This window comes from Rhinoderma darwinii, chromosome 3, assembly GCF_050947455.1.
Source record: "Rhinoderma darwinii isolate aRhiDar2 chromosome 3, aRhiDar2.hap1, whole genome shotgun sequence".
Classification (NCBI taxonomy): Eukaryota; Metazoa; Chordata; class Amphibia; order Anura; family Rhinodermatidae; genus Rhinoderma; species Rhinoderma darwinii.
Window position 1 is genome coordinate 27,668,213 of NC_134689.1, and position 21,972 is coordinate 27,690,184.

At 40.7% G+C, this 21,972-nt stretch overlaps 1 protein-coding gene across 2 annotated transcripts in view; it reads right to left on the minus strand.

Moving 5' to 3' along the window:
• RNF213 (ring finger protein 213) overlaps positions 1-21,972 on the minus strand; it is a 223,487-nt gene that overhangs the window by 121,426 nt on the left and 80,089 nt on the right. For both annotated transcript variants that reach the window (XM_075856189.1, XM_075856188.1), the window contains exons 14-18: positions 17,006-17,095; positions 8,333-8,455; positions 4,884-5,067; positions 1,909-2,082; positions 1,681-1,827 (exon numbers count right to left, since the gene is read on the minus strand). In XM_075856189.1, coding sequence (XP_075712304.1) covers positions 1,681-1,827; positions 1,909-2,082; positions 4,884-5,067; positions 8,333-8,455; positions 17,006-17,095 — 718 coding nt within the window. The remainder of the gene's footprint in view (positions 1-1,680; positions 1,828-1,908; positions 2,083-4,883; positions 5,068-8,332; positions 8,456-17,005; positions 17,096-21,972) is intronic.

Genomic DNA, 21,972 nt, shown 5'->3' on the forward strand with positions numbered 1-21,972 from the left:
TCCTGGCCAAAAGTTTGTGACGGACACAAATTTTGCTGCTTCAGATTTTAGAGTGGCAATTTGCATTAACTCTAGATTATTATGAAGAGTTATCAGATGAATTGCAATTAATTGCAAGTCATTCCTTGCTATGAAAATTAACTTAATCACAAAAACCCCATTTCCACCGCATTTCAGCCCTTCCACAAAATGACCTGCTAACATAATTACAGTGATCTTCTCTTTAGCTAAGGAGAAAGTGTTACCAAGGACAAGACCGCTGATATCACTTTGTCATGCCGATTGAATTATAAGAGCAGACGGGTTACTTTAAAGGGGAGATGGTGCTTAAAATAATTGTCTTCTTCTGTTAACCATGGTTACCTCCAAGGAAAACGAAGTCATTATTGTTTTGCATCAAAAGGGCTTTACAAGTAAGGATATTGCTGCTTGTAAGATTGTCCCTAAATCAACCATTTATCAGATCATCAAGAACTTCAAGGAAGGAGGTTGCTGTGAAGAAGGCTTCAGGGTGCCCAAGAAAGTTCAGCAAGTGCCATGACCATCTCAAAAATAGGATTCAGCTGTGGGATCGGTTCAACACCAGTGCAGAACTTGCTCAGGAATGCCAGCAGGCAGGTGTCAGTGCATCTGCATGCACAGTGAGGCAAAGGCTTTTGGAGGCTGGTGTCAAGAAGAGCAGTAAAGAAGCCACTTCTCTCCAAGAAGAACCAGGACAGATTGATATTCTGCAGGAAGTATAAGGATTGGATGGCAGGGGACTGGTGTAAAGTTATTTTCTCTGATGAAGCCCCCTTCAGACTGTTTGGGACATCTGGAAGAATGATTGTCCAGAGAAGAAAGGGTGAGTGCTACCATGAGCCCTGTGTCATGTCAACAGTAAAGCATCCTGAGACTATTCACGTGTGGGGTTGCTTTTCATCCAAGGGAGTGGGCTCACTCGCAATATTGCCTAAGAACACTTCCATGAATAAAGAATGATATCTAAACATCCTCCAAGAGCAACTTTTCCCAACAATCCAGGAGCAATTTGGTGATGAACAATGCTTTCCCCAATATGATGGAGCACCATGTCACAAGGCAAAAGTGATAACTAAGTGGCTCGGTGAACAAAACATTTAAATTTTGTCTCCATGGCGAGGAAACTCCCCAGATCTAAATCAAATAGAGAAACTGTGGTAAATCCTCAAAAAGAAGGTGGACAAATAAAATCCCAAAAGTTGTGATAAACTCGAAACACTGATAAGGCAGGAATGGGTTGCCATCAACACTGTAAATATTGAGTTTTTGCATAAACTTGATGTATTTATCAATAAAAGTTTAAAAAATGATTATACTTGTTCTTCAGTATACCACAGAAACATCTGACTATAAGATCTAAAAACACTGAAGCAGCAAAACTTTTGTATATATAGTGTATGTAGCATAAACATCCCCCAAGAGAGTATCGCGAAAACATTTTTTATTTCCAAGCTGGTCATCTTGTGATACTTATCTCGGGATATGTCATGTCAAGAAGAAAGGTAAGGAAGGACACATCTGTATATACAGTATATGACAGCTCGTATAACTGTATAAAAATGGCAATCAGGGGGCCCTTCTCTGTGTTTTGCCTAGGACCTCATTTGCTCCTAAACTAGCGCAGACTTAGAAAGAAATAAAACATTTCGTAATCAGTACCTTTTACATGAGGATCAATTCTCTGGATCATATTAAGGAGACTGCCCACCCACTCACGCTCTTTCTTTATAGTGTTTAGTTCTTTCTCCCTCCGCCCCAGCACTTCTTTGATTTTAGCCAATGAAATGTTCTCTCCTTTTTCTACTTCTAAAAAACAAAGATCAATTAGTTACATTAAGTTGCTATAAGCCTTCAATACATTGAATTATTTTGAGTTAAAGGACTTACTAAGTTTACAAATATCCAAAAACTTTTTTTGGCTTTTCAGAATGCATTCCAAATGTTTAAGAAGTACAGTTCCATCAATTACACTTTTTATGGCTTCTACAAACACAGATTCGGAGATAACCACCAGCTCCTGAATTTCCTCATTAATATGCTCAATGATTCTAAAATCTGTTCCTATAAAAACAAAACAAAAAACAAATTATATTAAGAATAGTAACACTGCACAATTTGCAATCTTTGGTGACTATCCTCTTACTGTAGGTTTTGTATGCAGTGGGTGCAATTTTAAAAATAATAATAAAAAAAAGTTATAGGATAAAAAGAGAATAATATTGATAAAAATGGTACTACAAAAACATCTGATGAAGTTGCCCCATTGCATTATAATAAAAATTCCTCAGTATTGTGCTCATTAAAGAATACCTGGAAATAGGCTCAACCACATCAGAAATGTCCCATTCAGGTGAGGCCCAATTCAAATGACAATTTTTGCCAAACATTTAGTATATACTCTGGAAAAGGCTCCCGATGTATACGTTAAACGGAGGCTGTGACGGACGCCTAACTGGCATCCGTCTCCCATAGGCTATTATGGCATTCGTTTAATGTTTAACCCCTTACCACTGCAGCCAGTTTTGACCTTCCTGACAGAGCCTCATTTTTCAAATCAAACATGTGTCGCTTCATGTGGTAATAACTTTTCTAGTGCTTTTACTTATCCAAGTGATTTTGAGATTGTTTTTCCATAACACATTGTAGTTTGGTAAATTTTGGTTGATACACTCTGTGTTTATTTGTGAAAAACACCAAAATGTATCGAAACTTTTGAATAGCATTTATCAAAATTTTAATTTCTCGGCTTGTTTGACCGATAATCATACCACTCAAAATGGTTAATAATGAAAATTTTCCTTATGCCGACATTATGTTTAATTATGTATCATTTTTTTTAACTGTCCTTTTATTTATTTTCTTACGTTAGAAGGCTCATAAGTTTAGCAGCAATTTTTCTAATTTTCAAGATGATTTCCAAAACTTATTTTTTTAGGGACCGATTCAGTTCTTTGAGGTATATATATATATATATATATATATATATATATATATATATATATATATATATATATATATATATATATATATATAAAAACTCCCCCATTATAGAAACAACTCCACTCAAAGTATTCGAAAGGGCATTTATTAATCCTTTAGGCGTTTTACAGGAATGAAGACAAAGTGAAGATGGATTTCAGAATTTCGGAGCCTCCAACGCAGATGTGAACGAGGCCTTACTTTTTTTTGTGGGACCAGATGTAGTTTTTATTAGTGCAATTTTGTGGTACATACAACTTTTTGATCACTTTTTACTCAAACTTTTGGGAGGCAATGAGACTAAAAAATAACAATTGTGGCAGTGTATTTTTATCATTTTTTTTTTTTTACAGCATTCACCATGCAATATAAGTGACATGTTAACTTTATTCAGTGGGGCAGTAGGATTACAGCGATACCAGACTTATATAGTGTATTATGTTTTACTACTTTTACAAAACAAAAAAAATATGTTTTTCCGTCACCATATTCTGAGAGCCATAAACTTAATTTTTCGGTCGAGGTAAGGGCTTATCTTTTGTGCTACAATTTTGGGGTACATGTCACACTTTGATCACTTTTTAATCAATTTTTTGAATGAGGAGGTGACCAAAAATTAGCAATTTTTGCATGGTTTATTTTTTTTTTTTTTTACACAGCGTTCACTATGTGGGATACGTATCGTGAAAGTATTAAAGTTTGGGTTGTAACAAACGCAGTGATTTTTCGTTTTCAAACTTAAAACTTTTTGTTATATTTGTACAACTTTTATTTCACGTCTTAGTAGGGGACTTGAGGGTCTAACTGCATAGTCGCTGTTATAATATATTGCACTGCTTATGTTTTACACTTACAGGCAGTCTAATAGGCTTCTGTAGATTGCAAACACTTAAGGCCATTGTTCGACCTTCAGTTGCTATAGCAACCATCAACACCCTTGCGATTTGCATCATGGGGGGGACGATGGGCTACAAATCATTTAGTCGCTATTGACTGTGGAATCGAAGGGGTTAAACGGCCGGGATCGGAACTAGCTCTGATCTTGGCCAATACAGCAGAGTGTCAATTGTAATACACAGCTGACACCTGCTAGTGATGGTGCGGTTCAGCTTCTGAGCCATCATCACATCACGACCCATAGGTTTCCATGTTAAAAAATGTATACCATGCTGTATATGTGTTTTTACTGGAGTCCGGCGGATGAAATCGCGTTCTGCTATGCTATTCAATCCACTTTTTTGCAGTAAATGTCAAAGGCAAAAATGACACTCTCGACTTCTGACTGACGGACCCCTATGGACACGTTTAGCATGTAAGTCTAAAGCTTTCTGGGGCATATACGCTAAATGCATGGCAACACGTGATGTGAATGCCCTCCACTACAAATGCTCTACTATTCAGAAGTGGCGTAGTTTCTAATTTTCATTGCGGATTGCGTACCAAAAATCCAGAACTCTGTACAATACAGTTCAAATGGCATTTTAGAAAACTGTTGAAATAGAAATCTGTACATGTGAACATAACCTAAACGTTTCCGTTCTTGTTTTATGGGGGGAGGGAGCATTATCTACCAGGGAATAAGATATCTGATGCGCCAACTCTAAAGATGAGACCATATCTGTAAAGCCAGCATTTACATGACATGCCCCACTCCAGTCATTTTCAAGTTGTGATTTATCACATTACAATAAAAGCTACAACCAGCTACAAGAAACACACGAGAGATCATACAATACATTCTACTCTATGCCATCCCCTGTCCTAACCAAAGTAAACAAGAAATAGAACTGACAAGTAAACAAAAATACAGTGAAGATGCAATTTCTTTAAAAATATAATATAAAATATAAATGCAAGCATTAGCTGTGATCGAAACAACTTACCATAAAGTTTGAATATATATGTTGCATCGTCCCACTGTAACAAATGCTGTAAGATTTGATCATTGTCCTGAACACATTTTCCATGGTCATCTTTTGGCCAAGAATTCTGTATAACACTTGAAACCAATCGCACAAAATTTTCTAAGTTATAAGTATCCAGATGACTGAGAATATTATTCTCTGACTATAAAAGAAAGGTGGGAAACAACATTGAAGACAACCACATTGTATAATCTATTCTATATTAAAGACCCAAACTGTATTAAGTTATGTGATTGTTCAAGCTCTCTGACCAGCTAAAGACTTATAACAGCCCTACATGCATAAAAGACTATATATGGATAGAGCAAAAAAACAAAACCCAACAATTGGTGAATAGGCCATCAAATGTGTGTCACTTAGTGTGTGTGTGTGTGTGTGTGTGTGTGTGTGTGTGTGTGTGCAGTGGCGTAACTACCGCTATAGGGGCCCGCGGCATGAGGGGGCCCGTGTCGTCCGCCGGCACGGGCCCCCACCATGGCCGGAGGCTCCGCTATGGCTGCTACAGCGGGACGCCACTGAACACTACGGCAGAGCAGGGAGGTATCTCCCCGCTCTGCCATTAAACAAAATACATGTATTCCCTATGCACAGGATATCCACAGGATAGGGGATACAGGCGTGATCACTGGCATTGATAGGGAGAACGGGGGACTGAAACTCCCCCAAGTTCTCCATGACTAACCTCTGACTTCCGGCGTCTGCGCAGCTCAATAAAAATGAAAGGAGCGCTGGTCACGCATGCACACAAGCGCGACCGGCGCTCCATTCATTTCTACGGAGCTGCTGACACAGACCCCGGAAGTCCGAGGTTTGTGATGGAGAACTTCAGGTATCTCCCCGCTCTGCCATTAAACAAAATACATGTATCCCCTATCCACAGGATATCCACAGGATAGGGGATACAGGTGTGATCGCTGGCATTGATAGGGAGAACGGGGGACTGAAAGTCCCCTGAAGTTCTCCATCACAAACCTCGGACTTCCGGGGTCTGTGTCAGCAGCTCCGTAGAAATGAATGGAGCACCGGTCGCGCTTGTGTGCATGCGTGACCAGCGCTCCTTTCATTTATATTGAGCTGCGCAGACGACGGAAGTCAGAGGTTAGTCATGGAGAACTTGGGGGAGTTTCAGTCCCCCGTTCTCCCTATCAATGCCAGCGATCACACCTGTATCCCCTATCCTGTGGATATCCTGTGGATAGGGGATACATGTATTTTGTTTAATGGCAGAGCGGGGAGATACCTGAAGTTCTCCATCACAAACCGCGGACTTCCGGGGTCTTTGTCAGGAGCTCCGTAGAAATGAATGGAGCGCCGGTCGCGCTTGTGCGCATGCGTGACCAGCGCTCCTTTCATTTTTATTGAGCTGCGCAGACGACGGAAGTCAGAGGTTAGTCATGGAGAACTTGGGGGAGTTTCAGTCCCCCGTTCTCCCTATCAATGCCAGCGATCACACATGTATCCCCTATCCTGTGGATAGGGGATACATGTCTTTTGTCTTTTCACACTGTAGGTCGCATTTTTTTGGGGGGTTGGGGACGCTTTATGGCGTTCCCTACAGGGGGGGGGCTGTATGGCCATACAGCCCCCTCTGTAGATAACCCCATACAGCCCCCCTGTAGATAGCGCCATACAGCCCCCTGTAGAGAACGCCATACAGTCCCCCTGTGGATAGCGCCATACAGGCCCCCTGTAGATAACGCCATACAGCCCCCCTGTAGATAGCGCCATACAGCCCCCTCTGTAGATAGCGCCATACAGCCCCCCTGTAGATAGCGCCATACAGCCCCCTGTAGATAACGCCATACAGTCCCCCTGTGGATAGCGCCATACAGGCCCCCTTGTAGATAACGCCATACAGCCCCCCTGTAGATAGCGCCATACAGCCCCCCTGTACATAGCGCCATACAGCCCCCCTGTACATAGCGCCATACAGCTCCCCTGTAGATAACGCCATACAGCCCCCTCTGTAGATGGCGCCATACAGCCCCCCCTGTAGATATCTACAGAGGGGGTTGTATGGCGTTATCTACAGGGAGGGTGTATGGCGTTATCGACAGAGGGGGCTGTAAAAAAGGCACTATCTACAAGGGGGGGGGTTGTGTGACACCCAGGGGAGGGGGGGCCCCAGTCAAAAGTTTGCTATGGGGCCCAGTCTTTCCTAGTTACGCCCGTGTGTGTGTGTGTGTGTGTGTGTGTGTGTGTGTGTGTGTGTGTGTTTGCATTGAATAGCAGCGTTTTAGGGCTCAAGGCACCTTACCAGCAGCCCCTTCCTCTTCCTGAACATTTTTTTTGTGCCATTTTTCAGTAATTTTCACATTAAAGTGAATTAGTCTAAAAGTGCAGCTGGTGTTTGAATGAGTCTAAGGTCATACTCAGAAACGCCCGTATTACTCTCTGAAATATACTGGAAATACATCTAGTACTTCTCAGCCTGAACATTCGCCGTGTGAACATGGAGCTGCAGCAAGAGCTTATGTGAGAACATACGATCTACCAATCATCTGCCAAATACTGTATACTAGGAGCGCTGAACAATGGTGGAGCTCAATGAATATTAAACAGCAGCCGCTTTGGACAATTTTTGTAAGAAGTGTTCCCCTTTACAATAAACTGATCATAAAGTGTCCCCCTGCTGGCATACTCAGTTGTAATCTGCAGGGTAACCTTACAGTAAGTAATTAATTTCCCTGCAGCGCCACCAAAGTGGAAATTAAGCATAACACATAACATTCATATCAATAAGTTGTCTGTGCAATGCAGGACTGGTCCTTTTTTAAAAAAAAAAAAAATGTTTTTTTTAGTACATTATATTAAAAAATACAACTCGTCCTGCAAAACACAAGGCCTCATACGGCTATGCCCCATCTTCAGAGGCAGAAATTAAAAAACAAAGAAACTAAAATGGCTGCGGCGGAAAGGTGAACATTTTTTATTTATTTGACAAAAGAACTGCAGCTTCTGCATATCCTGCCCAGCATTAATGTATAAAAAGGGCAGCACTCCTGATATATGCACAATAGCTCTTGAAAATATTATAAAAAGAATAAAGAACAAAGTAAAAACTAATAATAGGCTGCTCAAAGTATTGTATTTACATAAAATAAAATAAAAAAAACAAGTTGGTAAGTTTCTGTAAAACCAAATAGTGTAAAATTTGTGCATATTTTCGCCGCATATTTACTGAAAATTCCCACCAAATGTTTACTTAGTGCAAATGAATGGAGTTTTTTTAAAACTAAAATCGATAGCATTTCATGGTGAAATTGCCACAGATTTCATGCATTGTATTGAAAATGGTGAAACGGCAAAGTCTGTGTTGATAGAAGTGGATTTATGTGCGGATGTCTGTGGGATCTGCTCATTTTTGCTTGCATAACCTTTTTGTAAACAAATATGGCTGACTGTACCTGACAAGCAAAATGCACCGCTTCAACAGCACAGTCCTCAAAACATTTACTTATTGACGGGTGAAGGTCTTTAAATAGATATTGCTCTTTGCAGTAGATTATAATCTGTTTAATAGGCTCCTCCTGTAATAGAAAAATAACATGAGAACACGAATTACCACCATAACTGCATTGTAGTACATAGAATATACAGAATGAAAATCGACTGCACTATTGTTAAAACAAATTAGTTAGTTGCATCTGAAAAATATAATCAAATAAAGTAAAAACTTTTTTAGACGACCACCTAAAATTGCATAAAAACAAAAATGTCTATTATAAGAGTTGTCCCCTCAAGAGAAATAAGTATATGTAGTCAGCAAACATGTTCAATAAAGGAGAAATACACTGAAATACCCCACAATCATGTAATTGCTGAAACAGTTTGCATATAGCATACAGTACTATATTAGGTTATTTTCCATGAATTCCCTGCATCGAGGATGTATTGTAATATATGTGTAACATGTAAACTCAATATCTAAACATGGGGTGTCGCAAGCACCGGGCATCTGGGATGCAAGCCACAGATTTTTGGCCTGGTGCCCCAGATCTCCAAAGGACCGCCAGTATCAACTGCATCTGCAGGCAGATAACAGTTCATTACCATGGCGGACAGGGAGCTGTCAGCTCCCTGCTCTGAGATTTATTCTCACAAGCTACAGGTCTAGGACTGCTGCAGCCTATGAGACAGGACTTCTGAGCAGGCTAGCGCGATGCATGTCATTGCATCGGTCTGCGCAGGGATCGCGACCCAACGTCTCATAGGCTGCAAGCCAAAAGAGACTGAGTCACTCTGTTTATTATGGGAACGGGACTAGGCGACCATTAGTTTTATTTTATTTACTGGGCTTTTCCTGTGTGGGGAACACTAATTGGGGCAGCATTACTGAATGAGGGCACTGAGGGGGCATCATTACTGAGTGGGGGCATTATGGGGGTAGCATTACTACGTGGGGGCACTAAGGGGAAGCATTACTACGTGGGGGCACTAAGGGGAAGCATTACTGAGTTGGGCCCTATAGGTGAAGCATTACTGAGTGTAGGGCACTATGGGTCAATATTACTGAGTGGGGGCACTAAGGGGGCAGCATTACTGAGTGGGAGCACTAAGGGGGCAACATTACTGAGTGGGGCACTAAGGGGACATCATTACTGAGTGGGGGCACTAAGGGGACAGTATTGCTGAGTAGGGGCACTAAGGGCAGCATTACTGAGTGGAGCACTATTATTCAGTGGGGTGCACAATAACAGCGTCGAGCAGGGCTGGGCGATTATGTTATCGTGTTAATTGAACATGTAACCTCAATTACGATTAATAAAGAATATTTATGCCACACCATTGAATTAATATAGATCTTCTGAGACTGCTATATATTACTGTATATAATATAAACCCCCGTCACTGCCCCTCTCACAGTATAATGCCCCCATAACTGCCCCCACACAGTATAATGCCCCTATACAGCCCTAATAGTGCCTAATAAAAATAATAAAATACATACTCACTAAATCCCATTCCAACGACGAGTGGATCAGAGCATATTTTCAGATTTCGCTGGACTTCTACCACATACCGGTGTTTAAGGCACCTTATTGGTCTACGGTGTCCTCAATGCCCCGATACATTTACTACTTCTTTAGCCTCAATGCCCACCCGCCATGGGGAGTGGACAGTGCTCGCCACAATGGTAATAGATGATCTGGGTTATATTCAGGATTGATGGGGGTTATATACAGGGATGATGGCGGTCTAGTATATACAGGGTTGATGGGGGTCCCTGTATATTACCCCATCATCCCTGTATATAACCCCCATCATCCTGTATATACCAGTCACTCATCATTCCTGTAAGTAACCCACATAATCCCTCGATATACCAGCCATCATCCCTGTATACAGGGTTGATGGAAGTAATATACAGGGATGATGGGGGTTATATACAGGAATTATGAAGTTATATACCGGGATGATGGTTGGTATATACAGGTATGATGGGGTAATATACAAGGACCCTATCATCCCTGTATATACCAACCCGCCATCATCCCTGTATATTACCCCACCAACCCTGTATATAACTCCCATCATCCGTGTATATACAATTGGGGCGAGCACTGTCCACTCGCCGTGGCATGCGGGCATTGAGGCTAAACAAAAAGTTTATAGGGCGGGCATTGAAGCAGAAATAAAGAGTAAATGGGACGGGCATTGAGAGCACCGTGGTCCATTGCCTGAAACGCCGGTATATGGCAGAAGTCCAGCGGACTCTGAAAATATGCTCGCTGAGCACAGACATGCGCAAGGCAGTGACATCATCGCGCCTGTCTCCACTGAGCCTTAAGCGGCCGATGATACACAATGAATAGTAGAGCACAGAACTGATGGCTCCCTGCTCTACCATAGGATTCAACTGTATCTGCGTCCCGGGGAAACTGGGAAAAAACACGAAATGCACAGGATGACCTCGGTTATCTGCGCTGAATTTGTTTTTTTTTTCAGATCAATTGCCCAGCCCTAGTGTGGAGGACTATAAGTTGACACCAATACTGAGGGAAGTGGGAAACAATTCCTGTGTGAGGGTCACACAGGGGCACGAATACTGTGGGGGCATTTAACCCCTATCCCAACCAGTCAGTAACTATACGTCGTCGCAGGAGGTTACTTCCCGCACGAGGACGTATAAATTATAGGAGTATAGTTATCGGTGACAGTGTGCACCGGGAACCAGGAGGTGAGCTGTCCCCGACAGCTGACACTCCCCTGTTGCCGGTCAGCGGTATATCGCCGCTGATTTAGGCAATTAACCCCTTAGATGCGGCGATCGATTGCGATCGCCGCATCTAAGGGCTTTGTAGCTGATCGGCAGCCCCCACAATGCGATTTCAGGGGCTGCCGATGGTTGGCATGGCAACCGGCGGCCAGACAACGGCCTCCGGGTCTACCATGTACAGAAGCCTATGCCTACTGTCCTCATAGACTTCCTATTACATCACTGTCAGTGTCAAACTGACAGTTGGAATACATTACACTATGTAGGTGGTGTAATGTATTCTAGTAGCGATCAGAGCTGCAGGTCTTCAAATCCCCTAGTGGGACAAAAAAAAAAAGTTAATAAAAATGTTTTAAAAAAAAAAAAAAAAAGACTAAAAATAAAAGTTAGAAGTTACAAATACTGCTTTTCTCCTATAATAAGTCTTTTATTCAAGGAAAAAAATGAAACCGTTAAAAAAGCACATGCATATTTGTTATCAACGCATTTGTAATGATCCAAACTATAAAGTTATTTTTCCCGAATGGTGAATACCGTAAAAAAAACAACAACAATGCAATAATTGCTATTTTTTGGTAACTACCCCTCCTAAAATATGTAAAAAGTGATCAAAAAGTCGCATGTACCCCAAAATAATACCAATAAAAACTACAACCCGTCCTACAAAAAACAAGCCCTTACACAGTTATAAAAAAGTTATGGCTCTCAGAATATGAAGACACAAAAAATAAATTATTCTATAAAAAAGTGATTTTATTAGACAAACGCTGCAAAACGTAATAAAACTATATACATATGGTATCACCGTGATCGTATTGGCCCACAGAATAAAGTAAAATTGTCATTTATAGCGCACGGTGAACGCCGTAAAAAATAAAGAATTTAAAACGCTAAAATCTCAGTTTTCTGGTCATCTCAGCTTATAAAAACAGTGATCAAAGAGTTGTATGTACCAAAAATAATACCAATAAAAACAGCAGCTTGTGCGGCCAAAAATAAGCCTTCACACCGCTCAATAAAAAAGTTATGGCTCTCAGAATGTGGTGAAACAAAAACAATTATTTTGTAAAAGTTTTTTCTTTGTAAAAGTAGTAAAATAAATATACACCATATATATATATATATATATATATATATCCAAAAAAGAGAACGTGAAGCAGCCCTCAAATTAAGTGAATTTATTCATCCAACATGGAACCACAACGTTTCAACTCCTCTATGAAGGCATTTTCAAGTAGTGTGTGTTAGGAATACATACGTATATATAAAGGGTACAACCCAAAACAATCTGTGCAATCAATCAGTATACAATAAAAGGATTTTTTGTCATCATAGAATACATATGAGTCCGGCTACAATGCCTCTCTTTCTAGATTGGCGAGTGCCAGCTGTTGATGTTTTTAATAATTACATTGCTTATATTTAATTAACTTTTTAACACTTTTTGTAACACGAGGATATTACACTCTATGAAAAGCAATATGTTATATCATGTTTTATCTTTTGCACCATTGATACTTAAGTCACTAGTCACTTTATATCATTGTATGATGACAAAAAATCCTTTTATTGTATTATTGTATACTGATTGATTGCACTGATTGTTTTGGGTTGTACCCCTTATATATACGTATGTATTCCTAACACACACTACTTGAAAATGCCTTCATAGAGGAGGTGAAACGTTGTGGTTCCATGTTGGATGAATAAATTGACTTTGAGTGCTGCTTCACGTTCTCTTTTTTGGATATCTAACATATAAGGAGAGGTCACTCCTTTATTTTTGAAGCTCTGCACCAGCCTAGTCAGGCATTTGTTCACAGTGCTGCTCCAATCCTAATAATTTTATTTTCAGTTTCCCAGTACATTATTTGGAACTTTAAATGGTGTAAATAAAAGCTACAACTCCTCCCGCAAAAAATTAGCCCTCACAACACTCTATTGACAGAAAAATAAAAAAAGTTATGGCTCTTGGAACGCAGGGAGTGAAAACTAAAATGAAAAAACAAAAAAGGATCAGTCCTGAAAGGGTTAATTAATTTGTTTATGAAAAAACATTTATGTGGGGTATTGCCGTAATCGGGAAAAATTGCTTCACAAATATTGGGGTGCTTTTTCTCCTTCATCCCTTGTGAAAATGAAAAAAAATAAATCTACATTGTAGTGGAAAAAAATTGTTGATATCAATTTTCACTGCCTAATTCCACTAAATTATGCAAAAAACCTGTGGAGTCAAAATGATAACTATACCCCTAGAAAATGTCTTGAGGGGTGTAGTTTCCAAAATGCGGTCACTTTTGGGTGGTTTCCCCTGTTTAGGCCCCACAAGACCTCTTCAAATGGGACATAGTGTCTGAAATATATTCTAATAAAAAGGAGGCCCCAAAATCCACTAGGTGCGCCTTTGCTTCTGGGGCCGCTGCTTCAGTCCATTAGCACACTAGCGCCACATGTGGGATATTTCTAAAAAACTGCAGAATCTGGGTAAAACCTTCTGTGTTACAGATTTTTTATTTTATTACAAATGAATTTTGGGAAAAAACTATGACATTTGTAAATCTCACCTCTACATTGCCTTAATTCCTGTGAAACACCTAAAGGGTTAAGAACGTTTCTAAATGGCGTTTACATACTTTGAGGGGTGCAGTTTTTAAAATGGGGTAACTTAATGGGGGTTTCTAATATATAGGGCTCTCAAAACCACTTCAGAACTGAACTGGTCAATGAAAGAATAGCCTTTTGAAATTTTCTTGAAAATGTGAGAAATTGCTGCTAAAGTTCTAAGCCTTGTAACGTCCTGGAAAAATAAAAGGACAATCAAAAAACTATGCAAACACAAAGTAGACATATGGGAAATGTTAACTAGTAACTATTTTGTGTGTTATTACTATCTGTTTTACAAGCAAATACAATTAAAGAGGCTCTGTCACCAGATTATAAATGCTCTATCTCCTACATAATCTGATCTGCGCTGTAATGTCGATAACAGCAGTGGTTTTTATTTTGAAAAACTATAATTTTTGAGCAAGTTACGAGCAGTTTTAGATTTATGCTAATGACTTTCTTAATAGACAACTGAGCGTGTTTTTACTTTTTACCAACTGGGCGTTGTACAGAGGAGCGTATGACGCTGACCAATCAGTGACCAATCAGCGTCATACACTTCTCATTGTTCCAGCCCAGCTTCTTTCACTGCACAATCACGCTGTAACAATGGGCTGGAACAATGAGAAGTGTATGACGCTGATTGGTCACTGATTGGTAAAAAGTAAAAACACGCCCAGTTGTCTATTAAGAAAGTTATTAGCATAAATCTAAAATGTAATGTAGGAGATAGGGAAATTATAATCTGGTGACAGAGCCTCTTTAAATTTAGAAAAATGCTAATTTTTGCAAATGTTCTCTGATTTAGAGTTTTTGACAAATAAATACGGAATTTATCGACCAAATTTTTCCACTAGCATAAAGTACAATATGTCACGAGAAAACAATCTCAGAATCGATTGGATAGATAAAAGCATTCCAAAATTCTTACCACATAAAGGACCACATGTCAGATTTGAAAAAATTGTCTGTGTCCATAAGGCTAAAACAGGCTGCGTCCTAAAGGGGTGAAGCGGGCGCTACTACTTTGTGTAGCACTAAAAAGCCACTTTTTTAGTGTGGGGCACTAAAGAAGGGCAACATTAATGTGTAGTGCACTTAAAGATGTAGAAAACTCTGCAGAGATGAGTCTAGAACTAGCATGTCACCACTGCATGGGCACTGTATGTGATATTATTTGTTGTTTTGCTCTTTGTGGTAGTTATGTGTGTTCATGATTTGGAGGTATTATTTGGTCCTTGAAAAGACACAATATTTGGTAACTGCCTGACTGTATTATTTTGAGATATGCCATTATATATTTTGGGGCAGGGCTGATGTATCTGACGTATCTTTTAGTACAGTTTTCCTTATAAAATAATATTTAGTGACCGTGTACTGCTGAGACAGTGCAGTTTAGCCTCTCGTGTTCTGAAAGTTGTTTTATATCTATACGCTCTGTAATATGTTCATTGGGATGATGTGGGGACAAAACACATGCCCGGGGGTTTGTGCCCCTGACTTTTTTAGATACTAACAACGCCCCTAATCTAAACCGTATACTGCAGTGGCTAGTGGTCTTCTACACGGGAGTACCAGTTTACCCTACCAGAGACTTATAGCACATGATGGGATATTTACAACAATTGGAGCACCCCAGTGTGAAAAACACTGCAGTACAGCATAGGGCTGTACAGTATCATTCTCAGTACTCAGCACGGCTGTTTCTCCTCAAATCCCAGCATGGCTCCACTTTCGTTTTCAGTCCCGAGAATGGCAACCTTCTTCTCAGTCCCAAGCTGGTCTCTACTGCCCTACTTTGTCTCCACCATAGGTCCACTCTTCATCTCAGTCCCCAAAATGGCTTCCTTTCTCAGGCCCCAGCTTGGCTCTGTACTACTCAGTAACCAGCAAGGCCCCACACTCCTACTTAGTCCCTAGCATAGCCTCCCCAGTATAGCTAATTTGTTTTCCTCCAAACAATGGCTCCTTCCTCAATATGTAGTAAGCATTTAATCAGGGACTGCATCCGAACTGGGAAGAAAAGTGGAGCCAAGCTGGGGACTGAGAAGAAGCTTCAAAGATTGGCTGCCCCCTCCCTTTTTCTGGCTCCCTCCTGTCCTCTGCTAGGCCTTGATGTTCCATGCTGCAATTTATTTTGTGTGACACAACAAGAGTCAAGTAAGTGACACACGCAGTCTTTACAAAGTGTGCCCCAGAGATGTTCTTTTTCCATAAGGTTGGTCACCAGTCAGAATGAGGGGTGGTCTTTTTAAAGAAGGCTCCTTTAAAAAAATGTAATACAGATATACAAGTAAAATCCAGCACAAAATGACAACAGTGAATCGAAACAACTACTACCACAAAACTTCTACTATTTAAAGGGATTTTCAGAGTTAATAAACTCAGCGTAGATGCTCCGGTCCTCCCCACCACTGTTTCTTGACATGGCTGTACTGGTGACATGCACATATACCCACGTGATCACTGCAGCCAATCACTCTGCCATATACACAGCAATAGTAAACTACAAACGTGAAAAGTTAAGGGAAGACAGGAAAACTACCCAAAAGGGAGGGGGATAATGAAGTGTTCCATCCGACAAAGGGGATTATAACATTGGGTAAGACTAACTTACTCTCCCCCAGTCAATCATGAATGAGCCATCCTCTAATGCCCTCTTTTTTTCATCTATCTGAAGTCACTGAACGTAAGTGTGGTACTATGATGATATTTTTCGAGCATGAGAAGAAAATTGTAATGCCCAAAAAATATATATGAAAATAGAAGGGGCACATAACTTTTACACCTCTAGGCAGTATTGCAAAACGGTAGTGCTAACCCTCTGAACCACATTTTATTTTTGTATACTAGACATTACCTCATAGGCGATGAAAAAAGAGTACTTCCAAAGCGGAGCTACACTAATGGATTGCTATCATGTATTAAAAATCCATGGTCAAAATATAAGGTTGAAATGCAATACTGACTAATAGCATTGTTAATCTCCAACAGTCTTACAAGACTTGTCCCATCCAAGGGCATTAGCGCAAATGGACATGATAGAGAAAGGTCCCTACTCGGGACTCCCTTTTATGAGCCAGAACGAGGAGCTGTAATGCTACATGACCCGATGTGGCTTTCTCCTGACAGCTGCTCACAGGGGGTTACAGAAACCAGCCCACGTCACTTTGCTGATCGCCTTCTTTTATTTAAAAAGGTGGTGTCTTTGTTAGACAAACCCTTTAACCACTATTGCCTACAGTTTATTAGTTACCTGCTTAATTTTTCTGCACAATAGTGGTAGGAGAGAATCTTTCCACTTCGGAGTCACATTTTCACCAGCCTTCAGGATCAGATTCCACGCCTAGGATGAAAAAAAATGTAAACTAGATAACTTATTTGGTGATAGGAATAGGATCATTAATTGCTTCAAAACCCTGGACATCCCAAAATATCTCCATAAACCCTTTCACTATCCTAGACAACCAAGGATGTACCAATGACCCCTAGACCACCAAAAATTATATAGATTATTACCAGACAACTTGGCGCAGAGGTATCAACTTACTTGAAGACGCTACACTAGGTGCTTTTGTACATTGGCATTATCTGGGAACGCTCTTTCCTAAATACCAAGGTTCACAGTTATCTAACAAAGGGAGCCCCCGATGTAACACTGCAGTTAGTATTAAAGGGGTTATCAAGCCCCTAAAAATGTATGGCCTATCCTCAGGATAGGCCATCAATAGCGGGTAGGTCGGGGTCCGACTACGCTTTTGAAGGGGTCTTCCCCTTCATGTGTTCTTGATCACTGTGAATCGATGACACGGATGTAGCGGCGATTCACAGGTATTGCAGTCTTCTACTCCCATTCACTTCAATGGGAGAAGAAGGCTGCAACACCTTTTGAATCACAGCTAAATGCGTGTGGGTGATTCACAGTGAGCAAGAAGACATGAAGGGGAAGCAGCGCCATACAAACGCTGCACCCCCTCCAAATCAGCTGATTGGCGGGGGTCCCGGAAGTCAGACCCTGACCCATCAGCTATTGATGGCCCATCCGGAGGATAGGCCAATTTTTAGAGGCTGGATAACCCCTTTAAAGAGGCTCTGTCACCAGATTCTCAAATCCCTATCTCCTATTGCATGTGATCAGCGCTGCAATGTAGATAACAGTATCGTTTTTTTTTTTTTTTTTAAAACGTTCATTTTTGGCCAAGTTATGAGCTATTTTATATATATATATATATATATATATATATGCAAATGAGGTTTGAAATGGACAACTGGGCGTTTTTTTTTCGTTATGTCCAACTGGGCGTGCATTGTTTTTAACTGGGCGTGTTTACGTGTAGGACGCTGACCAATCAATGACCAGTCAGCGTCATACACTCATCTCCATTTATTTACACAGCAGCGATGTGCAGCCACATAAACAGAGATTAACGTTAATCAAGTGTCCTGATAATGAATACACATGAAATCCAGCCTGGACGTCATGTGTATTCAGAATCCTGACACTTCTGAATCTTTTCTGTAAGATTTCCAGCAAGTGAAACGAAATCTCGTTTACCTCCGTAATCTCGCGAGATTTCGTTTCCCTTGCTAGAAATCTCAAAGAAAAGAGTCAGAAGTGTCAGGATTCTGAATACACATGACGTCCAGGCTGGATGATCATGTGTATTCATTATCAGGACACTTGATTAATGTTAATCTCTGTGTATGCGGCTGCACATCGCTGCTGTGTAAATCAATGGAGATGAGTGTATGATGCTGACTGGTCACTGATTGGTCAGCGTCATACACGTAAACACGCCCAGTTAAAAATACAATACACGCCCAGTTGGACATATATATAAAATAGCTCATAACTTGGCCAAAAATGAACGTTTTAAAAAAAGAAAAAAAGAAAACGTTACTGTTATCTGCATTGCAGCGCCGATCACATGCAATAGGAGATAGGGATTTGAGAATCTGGTGACAGAGCCTTTTTAACTTTGATATTTAAGTGGTTTGATTGTGTGAGAATGGAATAAACCCACCAGATTTAGTTATTTTAATTTTTTTGGCGTGCTGCCTCTTTTTTGGATATATTTATATATCTATATCTAAAAATATTAAAGAAAATCCCACAGCACTCCGTGTTAGTGAAAAAAATGGTGGTTTATTAAGCCAGCACAAGCTGCAACGTTTCCATCCTGCTATAGGACCTTTATCAAGCATAGTGATACAAGCAATGTGTGAACCATATATAGTGAGTGTCTCATTAGCATAATGAGTAAACATTAAGACAGTATATATAACAAAACCATACTGATATACATTCAAAACCGACACTTTTAAAAAGATTTCTAGTGATCAGTTGCCAGTGTTGACAACAGTGAATACAAAATTACAAAAACATTATTAAAACATGCAAAATATTTATGATTGTCATTAAATTGAAAATGCAACAATATGTGTGTGGGTGGAGAACATCCGACCACTCACCAATCCGGGCTAGTGTATGTAAATTCGTGAAAGGAGAGGCAGGTCTGTTCCACCTGTTGAACAAAGCGTAATCCCGCGAGATTACACAGTAAATGACAGGTTACAGCGAGATTACGCTTTGTTCTGCTGTAACTACCATAGAAACAGTAACGAAGTGCAGAGATTGTGAATAGACATCCCGTGGAATGTCTATTCACGGTCTAAACACTTCAGTATTGTTAATGTGTTAGTATAAGACAGCACATAAGGATCTAGCAGGATCCCTATGCGCTGAGTAAATGAATGGAGAGGAGTGCATGACGCTGATTGGTCAGCGTCATACACTCCTCTGTACAACACCCACTTGGTCTAAAGTAAAAATACGCCCACTTGGGCATTAAGCAACTCATTAGCATAAATCTAAAATCGCTAATAAAGTGGTGAAAACAGGTCATTTTTATAAATAAAAACCACTGCTGTGACCTACCTTATACCGCCCATCTTCTTATGTAGGAGATAGGCCACTTATAATGTGGTGACAGAGTCTCTTTAAAATGGATTTTAAATTTGACTTTATGTAATGGACCTGACAAAATAGTCCAAATTGTTACAGTGAAATGGAAAAACATAAATAAACAAAAAAACTAAAAAGGTGTGATTGCTGCATATGTATTCAACACCTTTGCTATTAAAGCCCTAGACCAGGGCTATATCTAGATCTTTTGGAGTCCCACTGATCGATTTTAACTCTTGAGTGACAGCTGCAGTCCACAAGATTGCGCGCAATTCAATATATTCATTTGGACTGCATCTGTAGCTCAAGAGCTATAATCAATCATGTCCCCCTGTGTGCAATCAAAGTATCACATGATTTGTCACATGATCCAAGTATAAATACATCTGTACTGAGAGGCCCCTGAGTCTACAACACCACTAAGCAACATGAACACCAAGGAGCTTTCCAAACATTTCAAAGACAAAAGTTGTGGAGAAGTATAGATCATGGTTGGGTTATAAAAAATATGTCCCAAAGTTTAAACGTCCCACAGAGCACCATTAAATCCATTATAACAAAATGAAAAGAATATGGCACCACTACAAATGTGACAAGAGAAGGCCGCCCACCAAAACTCACAGAGCGGGCAGAGGAGGGCATTAATCACAGCTTCAACAAAGACACCAACGATAACACTGAAGGAGCTCCAAAGATCCACAGCAGAGATGGAAGTATCTGTCCATAGAACCACTATAAGCCGTACACTCTAAAAAGTGGGGCTTTATGGAAGAGTGGCCAGAGAAAAACCATTGCTAAGGCCTCATGCACACGACCGTATTTTTTCCCACCCGTAAATACTGGCGTAAATACGGGTCCGGTGTCACACATATTCGACCCGTTTTGCACCAGTATTTACGGACCCGTGCCCGTAAATATGGGTCCGGTGTCACCCGTATTTACGGGCACGTTTTTGGCGGCAAAATAGCACTGCACTAATCGGCAGCCCCTTCTCTCTATCAGTGCAGGATAGAGAGAAGGGACAGCCCTTTCTGTAATAAAAGTTAAAGAAATTCATACTTACCCGGCCGTTTTCTTGGTGACGCGTCCCTCTCTTCACATCCAGCCCGACATCCCTGGATGACGCGGCAGTCCATGTGACCGCTGCAGCCTGTGATTGACCTGTGATTGGCAGCAGCAGTCACATGGGCTGAAACGTCATCCAGGGACGGCCAGGACGTCGGGCCGGATGTCGAGAGGAACGCGTCACCAAGGCAACGGCCGGGAGACCGGACTGGAGGAAGCAGGAAGTTCTCGGTAAGTATGAACGTCTTATTTTTATTTTTTACAGGTTGCTCTTTATTCTGATCGGTAGTCACTGTCCAGGGTGCTGAAAGAGTTACTGCCGATCAGTTAACTCTTTCAGCTCCCTGGACAGTGACTATTTACTGACGTCGCTTAGCAACGCTTCCGTAATGACGGGTGCACACATGTAGCCACCCGTCATTACGGGAGCTCCATAGACTTCTATGGACTGTCCGTGCCGTTATTACGGCCTGAAATAGGACATGTTCTATCTTTTTTAACGGCACGGGCACCTTCCCGTAAGAAAACGGGAAAGTACTCGTGGCCAATAGAAGTCTATGAGCCCGTTATTACGGGTCGTAATTACGACCCGTAATAACGGGAGTTTTTACGGTCGTGTGCATGAGGCCTTAAAGAAATACATAAGAAGACACGTTCTGAGTTCGCCAAACAGCATATGGCAGACTCCCCAAACACATGGAAGAAGGTTCTCTGGTCAGATGAGACTAAAATGTAACTTTATGGCCATCCTGGGAAACGGTATGTATGACATAAACCTAAAACTTCTCATCACCCAAAGAACACTATTCCCATAGTGGAGCATTGTGGTGGCAGCATCATGCTCTGGGGATGCTTTTAATTGGCAGGAACTGGAAAACTGGTCAGCATTGAAAAAAGATGGATGGCAGTAAATACAGGTCAATTCTTTAGGAAAACCTGTTTCATATCTGCCAGAGATATAAGACTGGGTTGGAAGTTGACAGTTCAGAAGGACAATAACCCTAAACATACTGCTGAAGCTACACTGGAGTGGTTTAAGGGAAATTGTAATGTCTTGGAATGGCCTAGTCAAAGCCTAGACCTCAATCCAATTGATAATCTGTGGAATGACTTGAAGACTGGATACAAAATACAAACGCAGCAGACAACAGTAACGCCCCTCTTGAAGTTTATAGCGATGTCTATGGGCAGCA